At 36.3% G+C, this 24,598-nt stretch overlaps 1 protein-coding gene and 1 pseudogene across 3 annotated transcripts in view; one reads left to right on the forward strand and one right to left on the reverse strand.

Moving 5' to 3' along the window:
- RANBP17 (RAN binding protein 17) overlaps nucleotides 1-24,598 on the forward strand; it is a 315,430-nt gene that overhangs the window by 219,241 nt on the left and 71,591 nt on the right. For all 3 annotated transcript variants that reach the window (XR_009407432.1, XM_059417349.1, XM_059417350.1), the window contains 4 exons: nucleotides 4,316-4,389; nucleotides 5,432-5,512; nucleotides 15,334-15,397; nucleotides 15,490-15,598. Coding sequence is in view for 2 of the 3 variants with exons in the window: in XM_059417349.1 (XP_059273332.1) it covers nucleotides 4,316-4,389; nucleotides 5,432-5,512; nucleotides 15,334-15,397; nucleotides 15,490-15,598 (328 nt within the window). In the remaining variant the exon portion in view is untranslated. The remainder of the gene's footprint in view (nucleotides 1-4,315; nucleotides 4,390-5,431; nucleotides 5,513-15,333; nucleotides 15,398-15,489; nucleotides 15,599-24,598) is intronic.
- Nucleotides 11,452-11,550, reverse strand: LOC132028976 (U6 spliceosomal RNA; annotated as a pseudogene).

A 24,598-nucleotide genomic window follows, 5' to 3' on the forward strand; every position in this document is an offset into this window, starting at 1 on the left:
AAAAATGCAGGTTTGTAGCATGAAAGTTTGAAACTTTATGGCCTTTAACGAATACCATTTCTGACCATGATTGGAGTGTGTGAATTGACTGATTATATACAGAAAGATTTCAAAGTTACTACAGATTTAAGGTTTTGTTTGTTTTAACTTTATCTGTGCAGTGTGGAAATCTTCGAGGTAAGCACCCTATTACTTTTCTGTTACTTTTTTTTGTAGTGAGCCTTCTCTTGAAATGGTATTAGCTGACAGTTTTTAGCGCCTACTATGAGACAGGGTCCATTGGAAAAGCAACATTTGTTGAGTGACTACTAAATGCCAAGCACTGTATTAGGTATCATCATTTCATCTGCTCAAAAGTCATTAAGTCCGTATTATTATTCCTGTTTTACAGATAGGAAACCAAGATTCAGAGACTTTATTTAATCTAGTTAGTGGTAGATCCAGAATTCAAATCCAGATATCTTTGGGACCAAAGCCCTTCTACATTGCTAAATTTATCAAGGGAATGTTCTAATTACTTCTGGATATGTTAAAAAAAAAAAAAAAATCCCTGCCATCTGGCAGCACATGCTTGAAATAGTGGAGGAAAGACATACGCACATGGAAAATTAATACTAAGGCAAAACTGTATTCTGTTGTATCATATGGGAAGTGCCACTAATAGGCTAGCAACAGTGTATGCTCTCAGTATCAAGTGAGGGGAGCTCTTCTTACTGCATCTATAGGGAGAACTTCTTCCAGAAATATTATTTAAGCATTAACACCACATCTTTTTAAATAATGAAATTTTACCAGGGTTATTTCTGGAGAGTAGAATTTTGGGTCTGTCATTTTCACAGAGAAAAAATTCTGTGCAAAAACCATACCTTTTATGGGTTGTTTTCCTTTAGTTAAAAAAAATTTTTGAAAGAAATGAAATCAGCCAAAATGTGCATTTTAACATTACATTCATTTTTTATTCATTTAACAAACATTATTGAGTATTAGGTATGGGAGATAAAAGAGCATCATCTCTACCCTCAGAGAGCTTACAGTCTAATAGAGAAATACAGGCATATTTAAAAAAGGAAGAATAAGAGTGGGAAGAAGGCACAGATGGCCAGGCAAAACCAACTTGTAATGAGTGCACATACTATTATGTGAAACACATAACCAAAGGCATAGCCATTTTCAACTTCACTGTATCCCTCAGAGAAGAGTGGACAACACACATGAGCTTATTGTCTTACTTCTTAAACCTTTGCTTATTTTTTATAATGATCTAATTACCTTAATTGATTCTGAAGTAAAACATTAGTAATCTATGAACTTAAAGGAAGGGTGTTTTTCTTTTTCCCCTAATTGTATTCCTATGCCAATCTCTGTATCCTTCCTTTAAAAGAGTATTGTGATGTAAGGTTCTTCTTGCTGTAATAAAATTTTTTTTTTTGGTGAAGTGATAGAAGTTTTAGAAAATGTTGAAAACCCCTAAATATTGTTTTAGAATTTTTCCTGTAGAAAACCTTCACTGACTTGTGCTTCGTGGTAAACATTCTTGAAGAAATTTATATCCTCACTGGACAGACTACTTGCCACCCCCGAATTATATATGTCAATGATATAATTGAATTCCAAATGTTTGAAGACATTTTCATATTATCTGCATGGTCTCTGAATGATAAGGTGCCTTGGAAAATGTGAGACAGTCTTTTAAAAGAAATGCAGTAATCATACATTGATTTTAAATGACCCTGTCACACGTGAAAACAAATCAGATTGTTGCTCTTAATGAGCTTTTCAATTTACTATTCAGTAGATCAGATAAGTGGATTTAAGAGGTAATGATCCTGTTTAGTACTCAAGCTTGACTGTCAGATCCTAGTAGTGGAGAGAAATCCCTAGGGACAAAAACGTTGACACAGTTCTAGATGGGATAATGGGAATCAAAGCTAATGGATGATAAAAGGAATGGTGCAAGTTACAAGGATAATTGTGGATTAAAGCACTGCCATGTGTCAATGTTGACTGTTTTTTCTAGTATCTTATTGGGTCAAATCTGATGCTCTGAGAAACTGTTTTGACAGCAGAGCACAACAGACCTGCCTGCCTGCCTAGCTTCCTCCTTTCTTGAAGTCAGGGACACCGCAGAAAACTTCGTTGTAAGAACTGCCAATTTAAAAAAAAAAAAAAAAGATTTTTTTTTTAATGTTCAAATGTCTTGAATGCTTAAAATCACATTTTAGTTATTATATTTGTATTATTCAATGTGGCTTGGGTAAAATAAAAATTAGATTAATTCTGGGCATGCCATTTAAAAAAAAAATGCATTTCTAAAGCCTTGAAAATGTAAACTTCAATTTTACAAAAATATGATACAGTGTGGGGGGCGGGGAGTGGGGAGTACGTGGGCACCCAGACATCTACAATGTGAGAAATACCGTGAGAGTGATAGACCAGACACTGTGGAAACATAAAGGAGAGTGCAACTCATTCTTCCTGGGAAGACAGAGAAGGCTTCCGAGGAGATGACTTTTGAATGGGAATCAGGGGGGAGAGATTGAAGGCAAAATGAACAGCACGTGAACTCCTAGAAATCTGAAACTGCATGAGAAGCCTCGGTTGATCCATCAGTATTTCATTGTGGCTTCAGGTAGAGATGAGGTATGTTGAGGCCAAGTTGTAAAGGGCCTTGTGTGCCATGAATCATACCCATTATCAGATTTTCCAAGGGCCCTATTTACTCTGGTCCATGAGAGAGGTTTCAGGTTATGCTGAGATAAGAGAAACTCCCCTTTCTACATACCAGTCTTCTTTTGAGCCTGCTCTGGGCTTAAAGGTTTCTGATCACTGAAGACTGGTAGTAACTCATTTCCCGAGATTGTCTCTCCCTCACTCCCTCTTCCCCCTAAACATCTTTCAAATACAGTGATGGCTTCAATCTTATGAAAGGTGAAGGCCTACTCCCATGAGCAAAGTCATAGATACAGTGATTGAAATGCATTTCTGTAAGGCTCAGAAAAGAGCAGAAGAGGCAACAGGAATGTGAACCTCAGTCTTCCCCAGCTTTTCCCTCCACCCTTCTGCCCCTTCTGTCCTTCTTTTGCCCTCTCCACTTGCCATCTCCTTTCCCTCTCTCTCTCCCACTGATTCTCTACCAGGCTGAGCAGCTTCTGCTTATAGGACTTAGGTTGAAAGCCCAGAACATGAGTTTCTACTTTGCATAGTGTTGAATATCCAGATATGAGATCTCTGGAATGAACAGCCTCCTTCCCCTGTATAACCCTATAATTCTGGGTGCTTTGTGGTGCCCTGTGATTTTTATCTCCCCTTCGTGACCTATGGCAGTATACCAAGCTGGTGTTGACATGTGAAAAGCAAAAGACATAGGGAGTGAAAGCTAAGTTGCCATACCGTACCCTAGGAAATAGGCGGATCAGGAGAAAGTGAGAGAACACAATCACAGGGGCTCAAATCACAGAAGAGAAATCCCATACAGCTGGTGTCTGGCAGGGATAACCTGGAATCACACCAGAGCATCAGGGAGCATGGAGGTGTCAACCCACCTCTCAGCTTTGCCAGCCTATTAGGGAATATTCCATTGGCTGCTGGTGGCATTTTCCCACTCCAAGTGGGATATGTGTTTACAAGCTCAATGTGGCTTGGGTTGGGACTGAAATGTTGCACCCCAAAGTCTGCAACCAACACTCCCTAATTGGAAGCTGGATTCCCAGGCCCTGATGTATTCAGCAGAGAATCTGTGAGCCTGGGATTTCAGTTTCAGCATGGAAAGTAAGACCTATCTCTACATTTGGGGGAGCTTAATTGAGAGATTTTTGAGGAGAATGTCTATAAATTCTTTAATTTCCTCTTACTTTTGAAATCCTTCTTTTTACAACGAACATAATCCTGAATTATTTGATGGTTTGCTGATATCTGGAATAGATAGAAAATTTTTTTAATTGTTGGAGGCTTTATTGAAACACTCCATTTTTTAGCCCTTTATATACATACACCCATCTTCGAGAGAGGGGTGGTTTGAGAGAAAAAAATTATGTGGTGTTCTGGGAACAAACCAAGTACATGAGTGTGGGTGTGTATTTCAAAATAAGAGAGGTACTTCCTGGAAGAAAAAGAGAGTAAATTATTAAATTATACTTTTTTAAATTATTAAATTATACTTTTTTAAATTATTAAATTATACTTTTTTAAAAAAGATCCTTCATTTGCTCTCCCTACCCACTCCTTTCTTCAGTGTGGATGCAACAATGCTTTAAATCTAAGTCATTTGAAAATGCATGTTAATGATAAAGCTTTTAACAATTGTGTTTTCATCCAGGTATATGCCCGTATGTCAGAAGTTTTAGGAATAACAGATGACAGCCATGTTCTAGAAACATTCATGACGAAAATGTGAGTTCTTTGATTCTTTTTTTGTTGTTGTTGCTTTGAATGTAATAGATATTTTTACCGTGTTTAAATCTCTTAATAAATTTTAGCTTTTAAATAAAAGACCTTTTTAAATTATGCTGTAATTCTTAGAATGGTAGCATTGTGCTTAATTGAAACTTAATTTCACATATTTAAAATTCACCACCCAAAGACGTTCTTATTTGTCAAGGTAGCCATACATCTGCAGTAGGCAACATCAAAATATGGTTTTAAAATGTTTACAAACTTTGATTCCTCAAGTCAATTGGGCAGCATTTTTGTTTTTAATTAGAACGAAAATACCCAATTTCAGAGACCAACTGAAGAGATTATTGCAAACTGGAATCATTGGGAGAGGTTTGATTGCCTTAAGACAGGGCATTCATTGATTCCACCAAGAACCTATGGCTATCAGAGACATACTCATGGAAACTTCCCTTAAATCATCCTTTATAATCTGTTAGCAGAATTAACTAGCTTGTAGTCATGGACATAATTTTGTACATTTAGCCTGAATTTGTATGCCTCCATTTGGCAACCCACTTTTATCTGTGTAATGGATAGACAGTACTATGTTGCATGCAGAGAAAAGAACTACATAAATAATCATGACCATAAGAAGTGAGTTTTGGAGCCACAAGTTTGATGGTTCATTTCTTGGCAGTTAACTGTGAGCCTCTATTTGATTTCCTTTGTAACTCTTGCTGTCATTCCCTAATATGTTTATTTGATGTTTCTTCTGTGAAATAGGCAATTTTTTCATTTATAAAGCTAAATTTAGAGAATTATATACTATTTGGAGAACAGTGTTCTTATACATTGACTGGATATAATTTTGATAATGCCATTAAAAAGAATAAAATAGAAAATGTTCTCTAGTGGTATTTAAACCTATTTTTCAACTTTATGAGATATTTCTGCTTTAGGTTACCTAACTTACATAAATGTATGTGTTTTTCCATGCTCTCTCTATATAAGCAAATACCTTAATTACAATTAAAAGCATTTTTTCCCCCATACTTAGTGTTACAAATCTTAAATACTGGGGAAGATGCGAGCCTGTGATTTCAAGGACTCTTCAGTTCCTAAATGACCTTTCTGTTGGATATCCTTTTTACTGTACATCTGGTAATGTATAGAAACACCATAATGCATGCATTCTATTGGCTGGGTGTATATGTTTATAACGTTTGTAATTGTTTAAAACAAACCCTTCATTTAGCCTTATGTGTAAAGTATGGTTTTGAAAGATTTATATTAGCTACAAACTATGAACATTTATTTAGTCTCAATTGAATTTATATGGATATATAGATTCCTCACTAGTTAAAGTTATGTTTTTATCCATCCAGTTTAATAAATGGATACATAAGAAAGTATGCAACCTCATGTGTTTTAGTCTGTGATTTTTCTTAATTGTCAGGGAGTCCTTGTTTTAAAAGAATGCATGTAACTAATTTGAAGAAGGTCAAGATGTTCTAAAAATATTACTTTCTAAAAATTGAATTCCTGAGGGTAAATACTATAGCTTCAGTATTCTTCAATTGAAAAGAATATTATTTTGATTAGTTAAGAGGCACAAAGGAGTAATAGGATGAAAATTATATAATTTTTTTTTACCACTTCTTAGATTATTGCTGCCACCAAATCAACAGCTTATTTACTCTAAAATAAGATTTCCCATTATGCATTAAATGTTTGGGTTTCTATCTTTAGCAGATTTTTAAAATCTAAAACCAGAATCATCCTTTCTTATTATATTATAGTTAATACTATTGTCCTGTTTCTACCAATGAGAGAGAAGCATGTAGATTGTCTTTTATATGTTAGCTATCAAATACATAGGAGTTATGAAAAATAAGTGTTGGTTTAGTTAACCACGAAGATTAGCTGAGATTTAAATATGAGAACAGCATTCTGAAAATCAGTGGCATTGGATGGAAATTTTTAATGCAGGTTTACTGCAGGAATATGTTTGTATTAGTTAAGTTTAAAATTGTGTTCCTTGGGAAACCATAAAAGATTTCCAAAGTATTAGACACCCACTTTTGTGCTGGAATTTAATATGCAACTTTTTATTGGAAAATAATCGTCCTTGTCTGGCAAAATCCACCATGCAATATTTCTGTTAGTAGGTATAATGTAATAAAGACAGGGAGGGCTATTTATCACTACAAATTTTGAGGATTTCAGGATTCTTTTTATTATTTTAATATATTTCTTTGATATTAAATCAGAAAAATGATAAATTACACCTGTCCAGGCTGTTTTTCCTTTTTACTGGAAAGTGATGTACAACCCAATTCCAGTGGTCATTTTGGCTTTTTAAGATATGTATTTTTTCTTATTAAAAAAAAACCCAACCTGTATTTTTTTTAATAATAATGCTGAAATACTCTTTATTTCTAACATATGAAGTGGTTTATAAGTACTTCCTAGTCTTGCATACTCTGGCCTTTTCACAATGAATTACTTTGAGAGCATATTATCTGGAAAGAGGCCTATGTTATTTTACAGCACGTATCTATTGTTTAGATTTACCCTATTTTTTAGGGTGGAATTGAAATCTCATACAAAATTAATTTGATTTGTATTCTTTTCGGCATAATTTGCAAAATGTCTAATTTATTTCTGTCCACTATTTAAGTAAGATCCTTTTCCTATCATCTTATACCTCTTACATATTCTTTAATCCTAAAATTATAACCTTTTGTTTTATAAGCTGTTTAGTGCTTTCGAACACTTCTTCTTGAAGTTCATAAAAAATCATATTTTCAGAAAACTTATTAGATAAAACTTAAAAGCTATAACATTTAAACCAAAGGGTATGAATGATTTCAGCTTGGGTACATTGATTTATATTATTTTAACAATTATTTCAGGTTTCCATATTTAGAAATATATATTAGTGCAATTTGATTTCAGTGCTCAGTTATTTGAATTATAAATCATTATGTCCCTTCTAGCTGATCAGTCATGAAATATCTTTGAATTCATTTACATAATGGAATATGTGAGTGGTATGTCTATTTCAGTGCAGTTGCTGGTTACCTAATGCTTGTTTTGTTATTTCCAATCGATTCCCTTATTATAATGTGTTTTAAAATCCTGATTCTAAAGCAATGCATTATATCTGTCTTAAAAATAAGATGGCACTCTTCAGCAGTATAGAAACAGTTATGCGAGATAAAAATCATCACCAACTGACCTCTATTAATGGAAATCTATTTATATATTAATATTCAAAATATTAGTAAGGAATAACTGAAAAGTATCTTACTACAAAGTTTTTAAATGTTCCTGACTATTTTCTAATGCATGTCTTCAGATACTTTTTTTTTCTTTTTCTGTTTTTTATCTTCTTCAGAGACTCCTACTCAGTGTTTGTTTATGGTTCTCAAAGCCAGTCTGTGAACTTTGGTGTTCTTGTGTCTGACCACTTGTTTGGAAATTGAAGTCACAAAAGATCCTCAATTTTAGAAAGTGCTAAAAAGACTCAGGTTTACTTGCCTTAAGGTCATAGTCTCAAACTTTAGTGATGATCAGAATCATTAGAGTGCTTGTTAGAATACAAATTACTGGACTTGACCCCCAGAGTTTATGTTTTAGGAGGTGTTAGACTGAGGCCTGAGAATTTACATCTTCAGCAAGTTTCTGGGGATGCTAGTGGCTTAGGGACTGTGCTGTGCTTTTTAAGATAATTGGAAAATAGGACCGGATATCCTAAATAAGAAAATCAGGTACCTCTTTATAAAGACTGTCTTCACTAGGGAACGGCAGAACTGACATTTTTAGAGATAGCATAGTTCCTTTAAATCATAATGTGTGTGAGAAGGCCATTACATTAAGTCCCCAGATTTTAACTGGAGAACCTGTTGCTTTTTGCCCTAAGGTTTGAAGCTTTCCAAGTTAGTAAGACTAGTGTAATTTTAAAATTTAGTGGCCTTTTTGAGGAAAATTGGTTTTCCTATCAAATTCATTGCATGGGACATATATAATACATTTAGCAAATACATCTGAGTAGCTTTAAATTTTCAAGACTAAAATTCAAGAATTCCAGATTCTAAATAGCTTTATCTAACATGTACAGAGTTGAGATGGCTCTGTCCTGGGCTGCCCTCCACATCCAGGTTTAATACCTAAAGATCCTTTTCCCTCTTTCAAATACTTTCCAGTCATAAATTCTAGTTTCTGTCCACCTGGAAAGGAGGTGAGATTGTTCAAGTGATAGAACAAAGGAGCTGCCAAGTAAACTTATTTTAAGTGCTGAGAAAGAGGGAGGAAAGGGTGACATTTCATAAAAAAATTGTTTGTTTTTTAATCATCATTTCAAGGGTTTTTTCCCTTAAAAATTAATTAATCAATATTTCTACTTAAATTCATTGTTTACTCAAATTTATGCAACAACATGTCTCACCTTGGGTTTCGGGTAGATAATAAGGAGAAAGGAAATTTCATTTTCTGTTAGGCCCTCTGTTGGTAGTTGCCCTTATTACATCATCTTCAAGAAAACTCAGAGTAGCTTTAGCTTTTTTTTTTTTTTTTTTTAAAGATTTTATTTATTTATTTGTCAGAGAGAGAGCGAGCGAGAGCGAGTACAGGCAGACAGAGTGTAAGGCAGAGTCAGAGGGAGAAGCAGGCTTCCCTGCAGAGCAGGGAGCCCGATGCGGGACCGATCCCAGGACGCTGGGATCATGACCTGAGCCGAAGGCAGCTGCTTAACCAACTGAGCCACCCAGGCGTCCCAGAGTAGCTTTAGCTTTTAAAAACAGACCCCAAAGCAGATTCTGCACTAATTCGTGAATTTATCCCAACTCATTTTACCCTGTTGATTCTGTTAACTACAGTTCTTAGGATGAATAACTTCTCCATGTTATTGCAAAACCACCTCTATAATTTGCAGGGGTACAAAATGAAAATGTGGGGTTCCTTTCATAAGTTATTAAGAATTTCAGGGTACCTGGCTATAGAGATTATTTAAAAATAAAATATTAAAAAAAATTCAAGGGCACCTGGGTGGCTCAGTCAGTTAAATGTCCACCTGCAGCTCAGGTCATGATCCCAGGAGCCTCGGATCAAGTGCTGCGTTGGGATCCACAGGGGGTCTGCTTCTCCCTTTGTCCCTCACCCCACTCATGTTCTCTCAGTCCCTCTCTCTCTCTCTCTTTCAAATAAAGGAATCAAGACCTAAAAAAAAAAAATTCAAGACCTCAATAACATACCATCGAAGCAAGCGCAGGCCCTTCTAGGCATAGAAGAACCCTGTGCACGTGTATAGCATGGACATCCATGAAGCTGGCTCAGGTTCTTTGTTAAAGAAATAATTCCTTCCATTTGGCTTCACATGAGCCCTCTAAGACTTGGAGGCTATTTCCTTAGTCCCTGTACACCAGGATTTGGTGAATATAATTCCTACCCATATGCATCATAAATCTATTTATCTATCAGGAGCTTCTCTCCATTGTTTTCATTTTTACAAACTGAAGCTTCTGCTTCCTAATTCAGGCTGCTTGGTCACCGTGATGCTTTTCTTTTTCAACCCCAAACCTCCTCCAGTTTCATTTGTCTTTTCTTGCTTTTTTTTGTTGTTGTAGTTCTGTTAGTACAAAGCCAAGAATTGCAGCCTTTTGGATTTAACACTTAGTAAGAGTTAAATAATTTAATTCCATATTCATCCTAATGATTTACTTCATATTACTGGCCTCTTTCAAGTCAGCAAATATTAATTAAGCATTTGCTAAGTACAGAGCAAAAAGACAAATGAGACACAGACCCTGTCCTCACAGATTTTAAATTCTAACAGGACTCATCCTGATCCCAGACTGCCTTTCACATATTTTTCCTAGGAGCTCAAAGTCTGTTGTTTTATTAACAGAGGTTGTTTTTTCTTTTTAAAATTTAACTTAAGTAAACTATATACTAATTGTCTGAAAGTCTGCGCATTGAAAATAATGTGGGTGAATGACATTTTGATATGTTAGCTTTGAGGGAGCTCTTTTTAGGGTCATTTAGATGTAGCTTATATGGAAGCATTAGGTATATAAGTAATATGCAAGCCAGACGTCACTGATCTTCCCAGCACTGGGGTGTGAATCCTGAACGAGGCGGGGGTCAGGTCAGATTAGGGGGTGACAGATGAAACCAAGGTGTAGAACGAAATAAGGGTGAAGGGTGAAAGTACAATTGGGTATGTCTGTTACAGGAAATATATTAGTAATAAACAGAAGTAATTCTGCTTTTGTGAAACAGTATTAACATGCATTGCTTTACTTCAGTGAATACCACCATCTCCAGATGGTTTTGAGAATGTTAAATAAAACTGATTTCAGCATATATCCCTCAGGCATACTTCTATTAACATTTCTGATCAAAAGAAACATTGATTTCTTTTTTTGTTTTCCATCTCTAGTATCCATGGAAAAGTCATCCCATAATTTATCTGCTCCATTTGGTTTTTTTCCTAGAACCAAGTGTGAGAATCCTCTCTACTCCCTTTCTATAACCCACTTACTCAAACCTTCACCCAGTTCTTTAGATTCCTGCTTCACAAGATTACCTTCCTTGAGTATTATTGTGATCTGATCATTCCTCTTCCCACAAGCCCAGAATCGCTTCTCCTTGCTTCTCAGGTCAAAGTAAAATTATTGATTAGAACTTGAGTCCTGTAAGAGTACTTGATTTATTGAGTTCTCATAACTAATTTCCTGATCTACCACTCAACCACAATCTGTACTTTATTCCCAGGCCAGGGAAGTTTATTTTACCTTCCCCTTGACATCCTTCATTATCTTTCACTGAATCACCACATATGCTCTTCTTTTCATTTGACCCATTGCAACTCAGTTAGGTCTCTTTTAAAAATTTTCAGGTCTTCCTAAAGACTTGGTGAAGGCATACTGAAACAGTTAGGATCCTTTGTCATAGTATTAACTGAAGGAACATAAACAAATCCTTTAGTTTCTCTAAGGCTCAGTTACTTCATCTATTGATAATATTCTAGCTCTTGAGATTTTGTAAGGATTAAGTAAAATAATAGATATGTCATAAAATAATAAATATGTAACAGTACATCTTTGCACAGGGGCCATGCTAATCTTCTCTATATCATTCCAGTTTTTATATATGTGCTGCTGAAGCCAGCACTTTAACAGTGTATCTGTGTTATCTAATAAAATAAGGCATCTGGTACTACTGACCCTATCACATAGTAGGTGCTCACTGAATTTTAATCCTTTCATTTCATTCCTGTCATCTTTATTTTTCTTAATTTTCCTGAACACCTAGTTCATAGCTGTGTATCCAGAGGTGAATATCATATAGCTTAGTATTGGCTAGTCTTCTCTATTAGTTTGCAAACTATTAGAGATTAGGAGTCTTTTTTTTTTTCCTCTTGTTTCAGAATTTCACATAGTGGGCATTTGAATCAATGTTGCCCCCTTTGTTAACTGACAAAGCTTTAACTCCTGTTCCTTATAAGTAATTATTAGTATTCCTTAAGATGCTTCATTTTGGTGAGACATATTTGGATGTTTTTTAGGTTAGTAAGGTTTATGAATATAATCTCACTTTTGAAATAATGATACTAATATTTCAGTATACTTTGTACCTCTCATCCACCTATAGTAATTTCCAACATGTCATTGTCATGTCATGTCATGTCATCCAAAATCTAACATATCTGTGAACTTTCTTCTATCATTAAGATCTAATTCTGTCTGCAAAAACTATTTGTAAACATGTATCGTTTTTAAATAATTGCTTTGATCAGTGTATTATCCTTAGTGAATATCATATGCCTACTATACTGCTCCTTTGATTCTAAAACAAAAATTGCTTTACATTTTAACATTTCTGTAAAGAAGATATGCAAATACCACAACTGATGGTATTTTACATCTTTCTTAACACATACAGTAATGATGTTTTTTTATAACCACCGGCATTTTAGGTTTGAGGAAATGTTGTAGATACTCAGTAAAAGCTAGATACCGTGGATTGAAACCATACTTGCTACTGCTCTGCCCATCAACTACTAAAGTGTGTAATACTCCTGTAACTGAAGAAACCAGTTTGTTCTCAATTTAGGTTTCCTTTTCACCACAGACACAAATTTTCAAAACTTTCCAGCATCTGTAAGGTATACCATTTGTCTTGACTTTTTCTTTCCTTTCTTCATTTGTCGTGGTAACTATCAGTAAGACCATGCCCACCTTCCTCAGTGTTTTCATGACTACATGGATACAAACGGGAATTTCCTAGGGATTTTGTTTAGTGTGTTACTGTCAACCCAGCTACAGAGTATGCTCTGTCCTAGATGTGATGAAGGCTCATTAATGGTGGTGCCTCCTAAAAGAAGAGTTTCCCTGTTTTTTTCTGGGACCCAGTTCCCATTTCTGTTGTGTCTCAAAAAACTAGTCATCTCTATAAAGTCACTGGCCTCTAAAATCAAATGGATATGATGCAACCTAATGAAAAGAGCTTTTGGTGTTGAGTCTGACAGACCTGAATTTGAATCTCAGCCCTGCCATTTACATGTTCCATGCATGACTTTCACTAAATTCTCTTAGTAGGCTCCTACTACTGGTGCTGTTACAGTAGCCACCATTACTATGTTCCCTTTGAGGTGTTGTTCCAGACAAGCCTCTGGGGTCTGACCTAGTCCTGCCATGCAACTAAAATGTTCCCACCCAATGAAAGTGGTGCCTCTTCTGAGAACTTGAGTCTCTTAGAAAAGTACAAGATGAAAGTAAAAAGATTATAAATATGATGTATCCATTTGCCTTTTTAAAAAAACATTACATACTCTCTTAAGGACCGTAATAGCTTTGAGTTGAATTCCTATGAGGGAATATAAATAATCAGATGAATTCTCATTTATTTCTTTATTGAAAAAAGTAAAAATTTATTCTTAATCTTTTTTTTTTTTTTTTTTTTTTTTTTTTTGCTTTAGAATGTAATTAAAAGGCAGCGAGGCTGGCCTTGATACAAAGTGCACAGATGCAGTTCTACAGAAAATGTATCTTTGGCAGATGAGATTCTTCCTGCGAATGTTCTGTTTATTGCTACCATAAATATTCCATTGTCAAAACATGACTTGCTGTTTATTAGTAGCACTGACAGGAAGATTCCTATTAATGGCAGCATTCTTATTACCCATAGACCCTGTCACTTTTAACTTTGCAATTCCAGGAGAATTGTATTTCGTAATTACTTAAGATATGTCTTAGTTTATTGATCCCCACCCCTGTTTAACTGAGTGAAGTTTGAGTGGCAGTTCTTCTGCTCAGTGATTTATACTGGGAACAAATCATCAGATCTCATCCTTGTATGCAGGGAGAGACCTCCTGCCTATCATCCCCTGATCTTGTTCCCCTTCAGCCTGCCAGAAAAACACAGTGCACTGAGCACCCCCTGAGAGCAGTGCACTGAGGAAAACGAATGGGTGTGGCCCCTGCCCGTGGGAGGCTTGCAGCCTTCATATGGAGGTGAGTCAGATACACATGCTTAACATGCAGCTGGAATGGTTGCTTGAGTCAGAGGGCCTTGAATCTGAATTATACCCGCTGTTTTTTGGAAAGTTTTATTTAATTTTTTTGAATTTGTTTCTTCTTCAGAAAACCAGAAGTGATACTACCTACCCCCATGGGCTTGTGATAATTAACCCTGCAAGTAGCAAACATTCTGTATGTGTTACTTCTCTAAATCTTTGTGTCTTCCTCCCTGACTTAGAATTGGTGAAGACGTTTGCCTGCTCTGAGCCTCGCAACCATCCTGGAAGATAGCTTGGGTGTCATTTGTTGGAGAGGGAGACTAAAGGCTCAGAGGATCTGAGTATAGTACTCAGACTCATTCAGCTGATCGAATGGTGTAGTGTAGTGAAGCCAAAAGCCCAGCTTTCCTGACTCAGGTTCATTGTTTTTTCTGCTCTTTTACACCGACACAGGAATGATGAAGTAAAAGAAGAGGGTGTTTGTATATTCAGTAGAGGTTCTTACAAACACATCAGCCCTTCTTTGATGGCAGCACTGACCGGAAATTATTTAGGCCTTGCGCTGATGTTTATCATTTCTCAACTTTATTCTTCTTCTGAGTTGAACTGTTCAGGTGGTAATGTGGCCCAGTAGAGAGAGAACATGGCCTCTGTAGTCAAACCTCAGTTCAGATCACAGCATTGTAGTCCACAGTAAAAATAAATTTTTACTTTTTACATTGTAGTCCACAGTAATCTTGGGCAAGTAACTTACTTTCTCTGAACTTTGGTTTTCTTATCTATGGATTAGAAATAAGAAATTATATTTAACAGGCTAATTGTGAAGATTAGGTGAATGAACACATATAAACATCTTAACACCTAGGGTGTTAGATGTAGTAGGGTCTTGAGAAATACTGGGTCATTTAAGCCTGTCCTTCAACGCTTGATGACACGCGCTCAGCTGCATCTAATTGTATTCTGATCTTCTTCATCTAAAGCAGAATTTTCTCAGATTTCTAACTGGGCTCATTGTTTCTTGGAATTGAACAGTTTTCTCTTTCTGGATGGTCTATTATGAGTCTTTTATAATTATTTTTTATGAAATAATATTAAGTGAAAAGAAGTTCTCAAGTTATATCCAAAATGTAAAAAGGTTCAGTTTTAATTTTCTACTATCAAGACTTTAATAGTAAAGAAGTTTTTGTCTTAATTATAAAATTCATTTTTCCTTTCCATAACTAGAATATGTATAAGATAGGAAAAGTAATTGCGCCGGTTAATAATGGATTATCATTCTTAACAGAATGAAAGACATTTCTGTAGCAATACTCTTTAGAAATAATATTGATTCTTCATAAATAGAAATTGATGCCATTATAATTCAGTGTTATTTTGTGATATATTATCTATAGATAAGACAATTATATTTCCCCAGATTCCTTAACTTCTATTACCTATATCCTTTTAAAAAAACTTGTGAAGATAGATGCCGTGAAATTCATGCTAAAAAACCACACAGTAAGTCTTACTTCCTTTCATTTGTGACTAGGATTTTCTGGGTAGTTTAGGTGAAGTGTTTGTAACTTTGGATGCCCTTTTGCTTTCAATAGAGTGAACACTTTCCCTTCCTTGGAATCAGTGACAATTACAGTGTCAGTGACTTCAGGTGCCGAACCATCTTCTACACTGCCCTCACTCGCCTTCTGATGGTAGATCTAGGTAAGGTGAAGAATTGATTCGTAACTTGATTAAGAAGGGCTCAACAATCTACTTGTGCAGTTGAAGGAGCACACTGTTAGTGAGGACCATATTTAAGTTACTAGAACTTGCCATCTTCGACAGTTTTCTGCAGCTCTCTATGATTTGGGCGTCAGAGCCAAAAGACAAATCTTTGTATTTAAAGTGGTATTTTTCACTTTGAATAGAACCTGCATTAATTCTTTACCTCGGGATTTTCTGGGTATCCCTTGATCCATTAATTTTACTGCTATGAATCTAGGAGCAGTCTTCAATACTGAAAAGCTTTACACACAAAGATTTTTCTTTGTAATGACATTTAATCTAGAGAAAAAATGGAAATGATGTAAATATCCAGCAATAGGGAGTTGTAAAATTACAGCATATCTACTTACTTGATGGAGTAGTCTGTCCTCATTAAAATTGGGATTTGAAGATAGCACAATACATGAAATTTTATAAAATTAAGTGAAAAAGCTAGCTGTTAAACTGTGTAAATGATATGAGTGTGCCTGCGGTGTGGCTGCAGAATGCATCCAAAAAAACTTAAATTCTTTAAAAATGTTAAATGTTGTTTTGTGGTAGTGAACTATAGGTGACTTTTTCTCATTTTTGATTATTTAAAATTTTTTAAGGTGTTAACTTTTCTAATTGGAAAATTAGACTTCTTTAATAATATGACTTCTTTAAAAATATCTTCCACTGAAAGGCTTAGCTAGACATATCCACAAGTACCATCCATAGGTAGATAGTACCTGAGCATGGGCACTTAAGCCTCTTTGTGGCGACCATATTATTCTGGGTTCCCATTTTCCCCCCATGTTTGAATACTGCAGGTTAATCAGTTTATAGACACAATGTCATTGTGTCATGACAGTGATATTGTCAACCGATGACAATATATCATCCTTAGAGAATATAATAGTGATGGTACTTTTTTTCATCCTTTTTCTTGTAATGTATTGATTGATCCATCAACTTAAATGTGAATTTTTTTAAACATGATCATACAAAAGGAAAAAGGATAAATAATTTTCTTTTGCACATAAAAGACATTCCTCCATGTAGTAGAAAGGTGACTGAACTGCCCTGTTCCACATCTGTATTATTTTCATGCATTTCAACAGAATAAATTACAAGAGAGACAAACAGCCAAAAGTTGAGCGAAATGCATCTAGAATGATTAAGGGGCTTGGTGGGATTGATTTCTAAAGAAAGATTAAAAGAACCATGTATGTATAACTTGGCTAAGTGACAACTAGGGCTTGAGGCAAAGAGAACTGTCTATAAATATTTGAAGAGTGTAAACCAGGCATGCAAAACCCAATCATCTGCTACCTTAGGCAAGTGGGAGATCTGAGTGACAGCTTTGCATACTGCACCCTGCCCTGTATTACCTCTTGCCTGCTGCATCAGAGAGAAGAGGAGCAGCCCGACTCCTTGTCATTGTCCTCAGTAATCATTGAGAGAACACACTGTACTGTGAGCTCTGAGGGCAGGACAGAAACCAGCCAGACATACAGGCCCCTGCCCTCAAGGAGCTTGCCCTTTTGCTTTCCTCTCAGTTGTCCAAGCATTAAAGAAGACTGTGTCTAGACCGACTTTATTTCCTAAAGCCTTAAAAAATGCTCCTTTAATGATGCCATCAGACTGAGAAAACCAAAACTAGAGGACAAGACGGAGGAGATTTCCTAGCAATAAGTTCATCATGCACATTTTCAGGACCTGGAAATGGAGTGGGTCAAGATCCTTTCTCATATAGTCATCATAGACCAAAGAACCTTCCATAAGTCCATGGGAACCTAAACAACAGACAGCACTACTGGTATTCACAGCATGCCCGCACTTACCATGGTGATGATAACTGAGAGTCACGACGGTGCCCAGAAAGACCCTGCATTACACGCTGCCTCTTTGAAAACTACTTTTATTTAGCATTGCTTAACGCAAACTGTGAGGTATGAGAAGCTATAGGAAAATATATAAACTTGAATAACTGAGAAATGATTTTATTAGGTTTCTCAAGGTTAGGTTCCTTTGAATTACTTAACCCATAACAATATAAAGTATAAATTGATATTTTTTTAGTTCACAGCATTTTTAAAAAAGGTCAATCTCCATTATGTTGCAAACACATCTTGGATAGCTCGGCAGAGATGGAAACTGACTGTGTGAAGTGCCTGGTATGTGGCAGGTACTCAGTACGAGGAAACTGAGTCTGGCTATGGGTAAAGTTAAAAACAATGGCAACTACAGTCATGGAACTTTTACATTGTTTGAAAAGAAGTCTTTATTTATTAGTGGTTTTCACTTTTTGAAATAACTAAATGTATACTATAAGCATCAAGGGACAATTTGTGGTATATATTACCAGAGCTTCTATTTCTGGTGAAGAGCCAGAGCTGCTCTACTTCCCAAAATACTCTGAGCTCCTTCACAGCATGGACTTTGCCTTCTTCATGTTTTCTAGCACCGATCTCCTGTTGCTACCTTGTAGGTGCTCAGTAAATATTTAGTGAATGAATGAATGACACATAAGTATGTTGCAGCCAAGATGCCATCGTCATGGTTCCTGGAATCAGCAATTCCTGCCAGGTTCTTTCTGGGAGTAGCTTTGATCGTTGGCCTCTCCAAGACAAAACAAACCAAGAGGCTGACTACTTTCACAAGTGATCATCTACACGTGGCCACTCTTGTGCTCGATTAATCGCTTGTTGCTCTCTGTTCAAAGTGTTATTACTTCATAGATGATCATTTGTTGAGTGTTGCTGAACACAGTTTTATTATTTGAAACCTTGTCTCACAAACTAGGTTGACTGGAACGTTGCTGCCAGAGTTCCTGTATGTGTGGCTTTATAGTTTTCTATTGTGTATTCACTGTCATGGAAACAAAGAAAAAAGAGATGGTGCTGTTGTCAAAAGAAGCACAGATCCATGTATTAAGTGAAAGAAGTAAAAATATTAGGTAGTAAGAATTCTTCTCATATGAAGGAAAAATTAAGGAAGAACTTTTATATCACTGATTTTTTTTTTTAATCCAATAGAAAAACCCCTCAGCAACCTGCTTGCAAAACACAGGATGTAAGTCTTGGACAGAAATATAAAGCATATTCTAATTGAATCCAACAAACTAAACAGAGTACGTTGTGTATGAGCCATACGTGCACACTGGAGTGATTAGAAAAGGGGAAAGAAATTGGGTGTCACATTAATTGGTGTTTACTTTGAAATCCATTTTGGTTTCTAGTCAATTATTTGTACTCTGTATGAATTTAATTAGATGCTATGTGCCCCAGGTTGTATTTCAGATGAAAATGGGGTTTTTTTTGGCAATAAACAGTTGTACCATTTTATCAAATTGCTCCTTGGCTACACTAGATGAAATGTTCACTTGTATAAAGAACAGAATTGAAAGCATTTCATCATCAGAATGATGGTATTTAATGTTGGCCATGTATTTCTGTATTCTAAGAAATTATAAAAATTAATGCAAAACTCTCTTTGCAAGATAACATACACACAGAAGAAAATGGGTGGCCATCCATATGTGCATGCATGTTAGTCCTTCCAAGAATCACTTAAAGTTCCCTAGGTTATTTTTAAATTAACTTTGTCAATCTAATAAACTAAAGGAAAGATAATATTACCCAAGCCAGTAAATGGAGACCCTCCAGGGAGCAGTTCAGTATAAAATACTTGAATAAATAAAACCTTCTATTTTGTTTAATTTGAATAGAGGTGAATTCAGTTGACAAATATTGGAGAAGGGGAAGTGTGGAAAAGAACTACAACAACACTCTGTTTTGTGGAGAACTGAATATTATTCATTGCAAATTAGGTTTTTACCAACCACAAACTTAGAATTACTCAGTGTCATATAGAATTGTTTTTCCTTGGTATCGCTAACAGTTGCTTTTCTCGGCCTTTTTATGACTGCACCTTATCTTGAACTACTCAGATGAGAAGCACATTGATAGGATGTGGGAAATTGCATACTACATAAAGCAGTGCTTTCCCTAGATACTCAAACTCTAAGAAGAAGTCATATCTTGTAATGATCAAGGGATTGTTAATATTAAAATGTTATTTATAGACATTAAGAGGTATTTTCTCTTTAGGGAGCACTGTGCTATAACACATACCTACCTTTATGGCTTTTAATAAATAATTGGCACCTGAAGATATTCCTAGCTTAAATTTGAGGAATTTTAAATAAAAAGTAAATGAGGGGCGCCTGGGTGGCTCAGTGGTTTGGGCTGCTGCCTTTGGCTCGGGTCATGATCTCAGGGTCCTGGGATCGAGCCCCGCATCGGGCTCTCTGCTCCGCAGGAAGCCTGCTTCCCTCTCTCTCTCTCTGCCTGCCTCTATGCCTACTTGTGATCTCTGTCTGTCAAATAAATAAATAAAATCTTTAAAAAAAAAAAAATAAAAAGTAAATGAGTTAAATAAAAAGGGAAGAGTATTCTAGAAATAGCTACTAATGATAAAAGTAAAAATATACAGAAGAAGGAAATTTCCTTTTCTTTATTATTAATAACTAACATTTGTTTATAAATTTATAGTCTGCAAACCACTGTCACAACAGCCCATGTGAAATAGCTTTTATTGCGTTGCTTATCTGTTAGAAAGGTGAGGTTCAGAGAGACTGAATGACTTCCCCAAGGTCAGTCATACAACCTCTAGCCCTGTGACCACACATTCTTATTCACTTGTACTAACTACACTGTTACTTCATCTTTTATATTCTCAACCAATTAAGAAAGGTAACTTTTTCTTTTTTATTTTTATTTGAACTGTTTGGACTGAATGATTGATTTGAGGCTTGAGGGCAGTGAGAAGGGAGAAGGGATTACTTTCCAAGCTTCTATCAAATAACCAGATAGATTAGTGTTTATTATTTGCCCTATATAAGTATATTGGTCCTTTTGTCAGTGAAAATCAGATGTAGTTTTTAAAATTTGTCCTCATATCCTGATAATTGGCCAAAGCATATTTATTCTCATGGATAAAAAGAACACAGAGGTAGATGGCCCAGAAGGGTTTAGAAATGAGAAGCTTGATCAGAAATAACTAATGTTCTGATAGATAAGAAGAATACATCAATATATCACCTGTGTCCATGACTTGGCAGAGATGATCTGGAAAATAGACATGGGGGGGGGGGGGGGGACTGGGCAATAAGGGGTAAAGAAGCAGCTGGAAATACTTAGAATCTATAATGAGATAATTAAGACTAATTAGCCGGCCCTGTAGGCAGAAAGCAACCCATTAAGTCCAGATCCAGTTTTAATAACTTACCTGGTTTTGAGGGTAGAGGGTCTAGAGCACCCCAGGGAACGAGATACTTTAGGGATGGAACTTTTCAGGGTGGGTTTCCTAGAAAAGGAGTACAAGGGTCTGTAATGGGTGGTGTATTTTTCTTCTGAGAACTAAAATAAACATTCTAGTTCCCTAGGGAGAGGAATTAAAGGGAGCCTCAATTTTCTCATCTATGAAATGGAGATATCTATCTTAAAGAATTGTTACATGCTTTAAATAAGAGAAAGAGGTGTGAAAAGGCCTGGAACAATTCCTATCACAAAACAAATACTCAGTATGTACTAATTAAGACAGAAATACTTATTTCTGTGTTAATTAATACATACTGAGTACTTGTTTACAAGTGCTTGTTTACAATATTTGCAATCAGGGGCACAGACTGACACCAGGACTTCAAAATAAGGCAAGTTCACTACCTTTAGTACAGCTACTCTGCCTTCAGCACTTGGGCTATTATTTTCTTACAGGAGCGGAAGCTGTTAACACTTCCTGACAGGTCCTACAGCAGCCTGCCCTCCCTGAAGCCGTGGTCCTGTCACAGCCAGCTACACCTCCTAGACCATGTAGGGGAAAAGTAAATTTTGGCCCATGGTAGCACCTTTTTGGCCCACAGTAGCACCTTCTAGCTAAGCAACTTCCTCAAGACTTATTCTAATAGTACTGGAGAAGTGCTATCCCAGTGAAGCCCTGGGGAACAGCAGATGGCACAGACCTAGGCCCGCAGAAGTCACTGGCTCTTTTGATAGGACCCATTGGTGTGTGGTTTTAAGTTATTTTCCTTACTCATCTGCCTCTGTATCTTCTTGTTTGCCTCTGCTCTCAATTCTCTGTAGTTTGGAACAGAGAGCTTCCTAACATTAGATCTGACCTTTACTAATTATATTAGTTACCTATTACTCCCATTACAAATTACTGCGAATTATTGGCTTAAATATTACAGATTTATGATTTTATAATTCTGGAGGTCAGAAGTCCAAAATGGGTCCCGGTTGGCTAAAATCAAGGAGTCAGCAGGGCATCATTCCTCTCTGGGGCCCTGCGGAAGAATCTGCTCCCTTGCTTTTGTTGCTTATATGCCACCTGCTTTCCTGGGCTCGTGGCCCCCTTACACCAGCAACACCAGGTCAAGTCCTTAGGCTGCCATCTCTCTGGTGTTCCCTGTCTACTTTTCTCTAACACTTTAAGGACCTCTGTGATTACCTTGGACCCATCTGGATAACCCAGGATAATCTTCTCTTTTAAAGATAATTAACAACCTCAATTCCCTTTTGTTTATAACCTGACATATTTGCAGATTCCAAGCATTAGGACATGGTCATCTTTAGGGGCCATAATTCTGCCTATCATACTAACCTATCACTAATACCAAAGTATTTCGCATAATAGTTACCATATAATAAATCCTCAGTACCTGTTGGCTACCCTCATTTATTATTATCATAATTATTTGTGCTATTAACAGCTCCTTGACTACTCTCCCAGGTCCCCAGTAATCCAACCTCAGTTTGCATTTGAATTTGAGGAAATGAGAAGTTTCCTGTTCTGCATACTTCTAAAGACGGAGAGAATTGTGTTGATGGTGGCTTTTTGGTGGGTTTTGGTGGGTTTTTTTTTTTTTAGATTCACATGCCATAAAATTCACACTGATAAAGTATAAGTTCAGTGGTATTTAGTACAGTCAGAATATTCACAAGGCTATACAACCATCACCATTATCTAATTCCAGAATATTTTCATCACCCCTGAAAGAAATCCTGTATCTTAAAGTAGTTATTTCTTACTTCCCCTGACCCCGGCCCCTGGTAACCACTAATCTACTTTCTGTCTCTATGAATTTGCCCATTCTAGAAATTTCATCTAAACAGACTCATGTAATATGTGGCCCTTGTGTCTGTTTTCTTTCACGTAGCATAACGTTTTCAAGGCTTATTCATATTTTACCATGTCTCAGTACTTCTTTTCGTTTTTATGGCTAATACTCCATTGTATAGCTGAACATTTTGTTTGAACAGTTGGGTTTTCACCTTTTCGCTGTTAGAATAATGCTGGTGTGAACATCTATCTGTAAGTTTTTGTGTGGACATGCCCTTTGAATTTTCTCAGGTGTATACCTGGGAGTAAAATTGGTGAATCAAATGACAGTTTTATGTTTAACTTTTTGATTATCTGCCAAACTGTTTTCTACAGTGGCTGCATCGTATGACCCTGGCTGCACCAGTTTACATGCCCACCACTCAAGGTCTTAAATTGTATAAAATAACAAATGAAGTGTCTTAAAAATAGCATGCCCGAGAGCCAATATACTAAAAAGGTTACCATTAGTATTTTAATGTGACTTCTCTGAAGGAAAAGAAATCGGAACTCCTAAAGTGAATAACTTCCTGCTGAATCAGATCCTCAGACATCCAGTAGAGGGGATTAGATTTGGCTTTTACTGAAAAGCTGAAGAATTTATCATTTTTATTATGCATGACTGAGAACTGCAACAGTGTTCCATTAATATTTACTTTTCCTTATGCCAGTGAACATATTACTCTGTAAATTGGCACTTCACCTTCAAATCAGACTGGTTTCTGGGCCCTGGTCAGAAAAAAAATGAGCAGTTTCAATTATTATTTATAAAATGGTCACATATTCATTTGGCATTCTAAATATATGACTTGCATAATTGAATATGAAGTTATAAGAGAGCAAACTCGTGTTTTCTCCTTTTCTATCAGAAGCAGTAATTGATACCTCTAGGAGTAAAACAAATAAGGAAAAAATCTCTAATAAATGTTTTATAGAGTTTGTTTGCATGATATAAACAAAAATGACCAGTTTTCTGGCTTAGATAATACAACGTATTACCCTGCAGTAAGAGAGGAACAGGGCTAACTGAAACATAAACACTTTTATAGAAATAATGCCCCAGTGTATCCAATTTGCCTATCTTAAACTCAAATGAACGCAGAGGAATCCCTTTCTCCCTACCAGAACCAGTCTGATTGTCCTTCACCCTCTTCTGACTTCATGCGGCTCTAAACTCAAGATTCTGTAACCCTGACTTCAGTGTCTGCCTCTGATACCTTCCCCCCTACCCCACCGTGGAGACAGGAGGAAAAACATGAGCTGGAAGTAAAGCCAGTGGAATTGGGGATCTGAGTTCACTGACACTTACCAGCCCAAGACTGTTGGGCAAACCACTTAACCCTCTGGTTAAGTGAGTTTCTCTGCCTGCATGTGAAGTGGAGGAAATAGTCATACAATTCCATAGGATTGTTGGGACCATTAATGACTTGCACCAGTGCTTGGAACCTAGGAACAGCTACATGGGTGTCTATTAAGTAAATCAAGTATTAAATTCATTGCCTTCACTTAGTAAGCACTCAACTGTTGTTATTCCATCACTCCACAACTATTTCTTGAATGCCAGATCCTAGTCTAGGCTCTGAGGATGTAGTAGTCATGATCAAAACAAAGTTGCTTCACCAGGGAGCTTACGTTCTATTAGGGAAGACCATGAACATATGTGACAGTAAGTCCCATAGGAAAAATAAAGTAGGTTATGAGAATGGAAGGCGGATGGGGGTCAGGGCGAGTTTTGCAGTAATGTTTCAGGTAGAGAGGTCAGGAAAGGTCTCTGACGATATGACATTAAAGTAGAAATGCTGTTTGCATCCT

This window comes from Mustela nigripes, chromosome 12, assembly GCF_022355385.1.
Source record: "Mustela nigripes isolate SB6536 chromosome 12, MUSNIG.SB6536, whole genome shotgun sequence".
NCBI classification, from domain to species: Eukaryota; Metazoa; Chordata; class Mammalia; order Carnivora; family Mustelidae; genus Mustela; species Mustela nigripes.